Raw genomic sequence first — 7,205 nt, forward strand, 5'->3', positions numbered from 1 at the left:
GGCGCCCTGTCGGTGGTGCAGGTTGGGTCCCCGGGGGGCCAGGCAGCGCGGAAGGCTATTGTCCGCATGTGTCCAGGCCAGCCCTAGCCCTGCCTCCACCTGCGGCCTCCGGGCTCCCCGGGCACACACAGGCCCTAGGAAGCCCTTCCCTTCCTGCTTCCCAGCCTCTCCTGCCTCGGGTTCCAGGCATCTGTTCCCTCAAAGCCCAGGCGCTGGGGCCTGGCCAAGCCTTGGTCTGCCTTGGAGCAACTGGCAAAGATGCACTGTAGGTGCCCACCGTGATGCCCACGTGGGTTATTGGGGGGCTGCTCTGGAAGAGAGTTCCCTGAGGGAACTGGTACCCGATTCCAGGCTGCCTGCTGGACAGCGTGTGGCCGATGCTGGGCCTGTGCGCTCTTTCAGGACCTCGGTCTGTCTCTCTCCCCCCTCCCCCCTCCTCTCTCTCTCTCTTCTCTCTCTCTCTCTCTCTCTCACACACACACACACACACACACACACACACACACACACACGCACACTGGGGGTAACCTTAGCCCATGGTTCTCAAAGTGTGGTTCCAGGGCCAGCAGCATCACCTGGGAACTTGTTGCAAACCCAGATCCTCAGGCCCCATCCAGACCAACCAGATTTAAAACCCTCTGACAGGAGGGGCCAAGCAATTTGTCTTAACAAGTGATTGTGATGCCCGCTCAAGTTTGAGAGCCCCTGGTTTCAAGTCCACCTGGCACAGGATTCTTGCGGGGGGAGGGAGTGGGAGACCTGGCTTTAGAGCTCCCCTTTCCGAGCTTGTTTTCTCATCTGTAAAATGGGTCCCTTTGACAAACTGCACCTTCTTTAAAGTCTCCCTGGCAATTCTAACCTTTTGTAATTTTAAACGTCACCTTGCAGGACCTCACGTCCGTTTCCCCAGCTGGGGAATTGGTCATGATCAGGGTCAAAGAATGGTCCTCCCACCATGTTTCTTATCTGAAATACGGGACGATGGGGAGGGAGTCACGTTTCTAAGTCCTAAGGCAGAGGTCCTCCAGCTTGACTGCACTTGACTGCACTAGTTCACTGGGTCTGAGATGTCGTTCCCTACTGACCCTGATGCAGGAGGGGTCTGTGGGCCAGAGTTGGCCAAGTCCTGATTTTCGATCCCTTCCGCGGCTGGACAGAAATGTCCCCTTCTAGGAAGTGAGGGGGAAATGCAGAGTCCCACCAAGACTCTGTAGAGTCCCACCCACCTTTTTAGTCCCGAAAGGGCCGCCTCTAGGCCAGACAGCATCCTGTAGAAATTAGAAGGCTCCCATTCCTCTGGGTGGATGCAGCCCCCTGCCGGGGTCTGACAAGTGGACTCTGGGCTGTGTTTCCGCCCCTGCTCAACCCCTTAACCACACACTCTGAATGCAGCAGCCCTGGTAGCCTCACTGACACCGAGCAGGCTTTGGAATTGGCTGCACCCAGGTTCAAGTCCCACAGACCAGAGAGGTTGTGCGTCCAGCCCAGCGCACACAGCAGCGAGGAGGCCAGGCTCTCCAAAGCCCAGAACTTACTGGCTTTTTTTTTCTAGGTGCTTCTTGGGACTGTGGGTATGTGTGAGGAAGGAGGGTGTCAAACACCATGGGAGCAATTTCAGAACTAACCCATCCTTCCCCATAGGCAGTCTGTTAATGCCACCGGCCACCTTTCGGACACTCTGTGGCTGATCCCCATCACATTCCTGACCATCGGGTACGGGGACGTGGTGCCCGGCACCATGTGGGGCAAGATTGTTTGCCTCTGCACCGGAGTCATGGTGAGTACAGGCTCCTCAGGGACCCTCCCCTGTTCCGCACTGGTCATCCCCTGGCTCCAGGAAGCCATGGAGTCAACGCAGGCAGTCAGGGCCACCCTCAAGAAACTGGGCGTCTGGGCCCCCACAGCCCCAGTCCCTCTCTGGGACACAGACCCCCAGCCCCATTTCCTTTTAAAACACAGGAATCCATCCCCCAAACCCTTGCTCTCTCAGAAACCTAAGATCCCAGCCCTCATCCTCCTCAGGAACATGAGGCCCCTGACTTCCCAGCCCCATGTCCTCCCAGAATCCAGAAATCCAGCCCTGAGTCCCGTCAAGGCTCCGCATCCTGCCCCACCCCCTGGCCCCCTAGTCATCTAGGACTCAGGCCCCGTTTCCCAGCTCTGGGAGAGGAATCCAACCTCCATCGAGGCCACAGAGTCTAATCATGGAGAGTATGCCTGGGGCCAAATCCTGCTCCTGCCACTTCCTAGCTGGAAGCAAGCCATATGCTAGTAACTCCCAGGCCTCAGTTTCCTCGTCTATAAAATAGGATACTTACACCAGTGAACTCCTCCGGTTCCCGAGGAGATTAAGTGAATTGAAACATGTAAAGGATCTCAAACGGTGCCCAGCACATAGGAAACGCTCAGGAAGGGGTGGGAGGCTGTTATAAGGGCCCCGGCATCTGCCACCCCCACGCCAGCGCCAGTCCCTCAAGGACGAGGCAGAGGCTCTCACCCCATGATGCTCCTCCCAGAGTCAGCCTCCGCCCGAATCCATTCACCCTTTCCCTTCACAGACCCAGGCATCCAGTTCCCCCCATGCAACCCTTATCCCCCCGCCCGACTCCACCCCCACCCCCGGACCCAGCACCCAATGCCTTGGCCTTCACCTCCCCAAGAGACCGGGCTCCCTTACCCTCAGGGACTCAAGCCGCCAGTCCCCAGCCCTGATGTTGTCCCAGGAAGGACATGTTGAATCCCCAGGGAGGAGGGTGAGGGTCACCCCAACTGGGTGTGAGCAGCAGGGAGGAATGGTTCCCGCAGGAGCCTGAGGTCTGCCCCTTGCCCAGCCCAGCCCTCCTCTCCTCCTCCATTCATATCCTTAACCAAAGAGAATATTTTGATGGTGTAAATACATACAGGAGTTCATCTCAGACTCGTGACTTCTAATCCTCGCTCCCCGCTTGGAGCTGTTTGCTTGTCTGTCAACTAGGGGTGGTCGGGCCTGCCTTCTGTGGCTGTTGGGGGGCTGGGGCAAGGAGAGCTGGTGGAACAGGGCTGGCCTACAGAGCCCCACAGCCCTGTGTCACAGTGCCTGCTGTGCCCACAGGGAGTCTGCTGCACAGCCCTGCTGGTGGCGGTGGTGGCTCGGAAGCTGGAGTTTAATAAGGCAGAGAAGCATGTGCACAACTTCATGATGGACATCCAGTATGCCAAAGAGGTGAGGGCCGGCTGCACAGGAGTCCCAACCCCACCTCCCTCCTCCCTCAGACCCAGGAGTCCAGGCCCCCAGCCCCTCCTCCCTCAGGCCCAGGAGTCCAGCCCCCCGCCCCTCCTCCCCCAGACCCCCCCCCCCACCCCCGGGACCCCAGCCCCCAGCCGCTCCTCCCTCAGCCCCAGGAGTCCAGGCCCCCGGCCTCTCCTCCCTCAGACCCAGGAGTCCAGGCCCCCGGCCCTCCTCCCTCAGACCCAGGAGCCCAGGCTCCCAGCCCCCTCTTCCCAGAGCCAAGGGGTCTGTCTGCACTGACACTGTGCCACCCTCCCCCAGATGAAGGAGTCAGCTGCCCGAGTGCTACAAGAGGCCTGGATGTTCTACAAACATACACGCAGGAAGGACTCTGGAGCTGCCCGCAGGCATCAGCGCAAGCTGCTGGCTGCTATCAACACGTGAGGACTGCTGTGTGTGTCTGTGTGTATGTGTGTGTGCCCAAACCCATGTGCACCCACATGGGGGGAGGGGATTGGTGTGTGTGTGTGTGTGTGTGTACAGCCACATGCACCCATGTGTGACTGAGCAGATATCAACCTGGACCTCATAGTGACTCTGAGTCTGTGGTGGCTGATTTTGCATATCTCGGGGTGTCTGTGGATCTGCATACCTGGGTCTCTCCCAGGGAGGTGGACTCATGGGTGCAGCCCCCAACTTCAGCTCTCTAGCAACTTTTCCTCTTTGTACTGTATATACGTGGGTCTTTCCTCCCCTCACCCCTCCCCCACGCTGGGGCCACATCTGGGGACCAGGCTGATGGGAAAACTGACCCCCTACTTCTTCCCACAGGTTCCGCCAGGTGCGGCTGAAACACCGAAAGCTCCGGGAACAAGTGAACTCCATGGTGGACATCTCCAAGGTACCGGGATCCTGTGGGAGCGGAGAGGGAGGCTGGGGCCACGGGCAGGGAAATCTGGCCCCGGAATAGGGAAGGAACCCTGGCCAGGGCCTGGCACCCACAGGCACTCAATAAAGGTTTGTGGTTGGATGAATGAATGGTGTAATACCGAGTTTCTAAAAGTCATGCATTATACAGAGAGATCCCTTTTAAACTTAAAAAAAAATGGCACAAAGGACTCCAGTGTTTGGTTTTAAATTATTTTTATTGTCAACTTACTTACATGTGAACGGATATAAAATTCCTTCAAATTCTGACTCTTACACAATAATAAAACCAAAGCAAATTTACAAACCAAGCCCAAACACACATGGCAAAACCAATAAAATGCAAACGCACAACCCGGGCATGGGGAAGGGTGACTGTCCCGGTGAAACTCAATCTCTGCTGCTCCTGTGAAGAGGGGGCCAGGACCGGGGGTGCCTCCCCGGCCTGGCCAAGCCGCTCAGCTCGCCTCCTCAGGGCGGGGACGTCACACCCCTTGGCTGGACTCACAGCGTCTTTAGCTTATCCGGTGGCCTTTGCTTTTCCTCATTAGTCCGTGACAGTTCAAACAGTGGTCCCCGGCACCCCTGCCATGGTAAACACAGCTACAGGTACAGGCCTCTATGCTGCATGGCTCAGGGAGGAGGTGGTGGCCGAGATCTGCCAGAACTGACAGGCGCTAATTTCCTAATATTATCGAGCCATAAAACACAGAGTTAAAGAATTCTCACGGAAAGCTCACATGCCCTCAAGGATGAAGCTGTGAATCCTGGTTTGAGAAGGCAGGGAAAGGGCTAGGGGTGGGCAAACTTTTTGACTCGAGGGCCACAGTGGGTTCTTAAACTGGACCGGAGGGCCGGAACAAAAGCATGGATGCAGTGTTTGTGTGAACTAATATAAATTCAAAGTAAACATCATTCCATAAAAGGGTACGGTCTTTTTTTTTTAATTTTATTCATTTCAAACGGGCCGGATCCGGCCCGCGGGCTATAGTTTGCCCACGGCTGGGTGGATTTTGAAGGCAGGCGTTCATCAGTCCCACAAGTAGTATTAGTGAGTACCTCCAACATCCTAGGCCAGCGTGGGCAAACTATGGCCCACGGGCCGGATCCGGCCCGTTTGAAATGAATAAAATTAAAAAAAAAAGACCGTACCCTTTTATGGAATGATGTTTACTTTGAATCTATATTAGTTCACACAAACGCTCCACCCATGCTTTTGTTCCGGCCCTCCGGTCCAGTTTAAGAACCCATTGTGGCCCTCGAGTCAAAAAGTTTGCCCACCCCTGTCCTAGTCCCTATTGTAGGGGCTGCTTTGGGCCTGTCAATGAACTGCTCCGGGCCTGTTTCCTCATCTGTAAATATGGGGACAGGATTCTCACTCCCCGTGACTTGTAGGATTTTGCCAAGTAGCGGGGTGTGGTAGAGGTCAATACTTTGTACCCGTTACAACTGAGGATAAACCTCGAGGGCCCGTAACCCCATGTTGGTTCCACTGCCTTCCCCACCGGACAGGGAGGCTGCACCCCAGCCTCTGATCCCTCCGACCCTCTCTCTGCCCAGATGCACATGATCCTGTGTGACCTGCAGCTGGGCCTGAGCAGCTCCCATCAGGCCCTGGAGAAGCGCATCGACACCCTGGCAGGAAAGCTGGACACGCTGACGGAGCTGCTCAGCACTGCCCTGAAGCAGCTGCCGGAGCCCAGCCAGGAGGCCACATAGCTGGTAAGGAGGCTGGGGCGCGGGCAGGAGGGCATTCCGGAGGAAAGGTGTCCGTGGTCTGCACCCCCGATGGTGAAGGGGGCAGGGGAGGGCCTGAGGCAAGGCCATCCTTTCCCTTCCACTGGCTGTGCTGGGAAGAAAGGACGCCAAGTTTGGGACTGGATGGCAGTGGACGAAGGAGACATTTCTTCTCCCCTGTGCTGACCCTCAATACCCTCCCCTTTATTGCTTGGAATCTGTCTGTCTCTCTCTGTGCCTGTCCCTGGGCACGTTCTCGAGCTCTGTCCAAATGCCGGCAGCTCCTCATCTTGTGGTGCCGGGTACACCCACCCTCTTATTTCCTCCTTTGCCCACTGGTTTCTGTCCGTCTCCACTTCCGTGTCCCCGCTCTTGCTCCTCCTCTGGTGTCTGGTCTGCCTGTCCATCCATCTCCCTTTGTCTCCCCAGGACCCATGGAGGAAGAAGCAGGCTACTTTCCCCAGGACTGAGGTCGAGGACATGCGCTCTTCCACTCCTGACCCAGCCCTATGACTAAAACACCTCAAATGCAAGGACCCAGGGGCCCCACCTTGGGCTGGGTTGACTCACTGAAGCTGCTGGAGGCGACACTGGCTGTAGGAGGGAGGCCGTGGCCCATCCCTGAGGCCCCAGATGGGAAAATGGTCACCACTACCCCACATACCCTCCACAAAAACATCCTCACTGTGCTGCTACAGCTGGCCCCCAGCTTCTGTAGAAGTGGAGGTGCCTGCGGCCCAGAGTCCAGGATCCTGGGGAGCCTCAGTTACCCGCTGGTCGGCAGAGCTGAAGGAGCCAGGCCTGAAGCTGGGACAAGGCAGGAGGTGGCGCCCCCTGGCGGGAGAGCAGGAGGACACTATTTTTCTAGAGCTGCAGAGAATATGGTGGGAGAGGAGGTGGAGGGGGTGAAGGGGTTCACCAGTCTCTGTTCTTATACTTTGTAATAAATTTTAAACAAAGACAGAAGTTGCTGTTTCTTTCTAAACATATCCACACTTCACACAGGCAGCTCAGCCAATGGAAGGCCCTTACCCTGCCCTGTCTGAACCTCAGTTTTCCCATCTATAAAACAGGCCTTTCCTAGGTGCCCTCCCAGGTCTGTAGGCTGCAGAGTCCTCAACAACCTCCCCACCCAGATCTGAGACTAAGAACAAGGGCTTTGGATTCAGGCAGATCCTGGCTCCACCATCCACTGGCTGTGTGTCTGGGGGCAAATGGTTCTACCTCTCTGAACATGTTACCTCACGTGTAAAATGGGGCCACCCCCCATGGAGCTGTGGTTCAAACAGGACGGCCCAGAGGGTCAGGAATTCCGTAAGAACCAAATACAGGG

At 56.6% G+C, this 7,205-nt stretch overlaps 1 protein-coding gene across 1 annotated transcript in view; it reads left to right on the forward strand.

The window, feature by feature from the left end:
* Window positions 1-6,833, forward strand: part of KCNN4 (potassium calcium-activated channel subfamily N member 4) — a 14,990-nt gene extending 8,157 nt beyond the window's left edge. The window contains exons 4-9 of the mRNA XM_015560893.1: window positions 1,640-1,777; window positions 3,092-3,202; window positions 3,530-3,648; window positions 4,040-4,109; window positions 5,696-5,857; window positions 6,302-6,833. Coding sequence (XP_015416379.1) covers window positions 1,640-1,777; window positions 3,092-3,202; window positions 3,530-3,648; window positions 4,040-4,109; window positions 5,696-5,854 — 597 coding nt within the window. The 3' untranslated portion in view covers window positions 5,855-5,857; window positions 6,302-6,833. The remainder of the gene's footprint in view (window positions 1-1,639; window positions 1,778-3,091; window positions 3,203-3,529; window positions 3,649-4,039; window positions 4,110-5,695; window positions 5,858-6,301) is intronic.
* The last annotated feature ends 372 nt before the right edge of the window (window positions 6,834-7,205 follow it).

This window comes from Myotis davidii, unplaced genomic scaffold (assembly GCF_000327345.1).
Source record: "Myotis davidii unplaced genomic scaffold, ASM32734v1 scaffold896, whole genome shotgun sequence".
NCBI lineage: Eukaryota > Metazoa > Chordata > Mammalia > Chiroptera > Vespertilionidae > Myotis > Myotis davidii.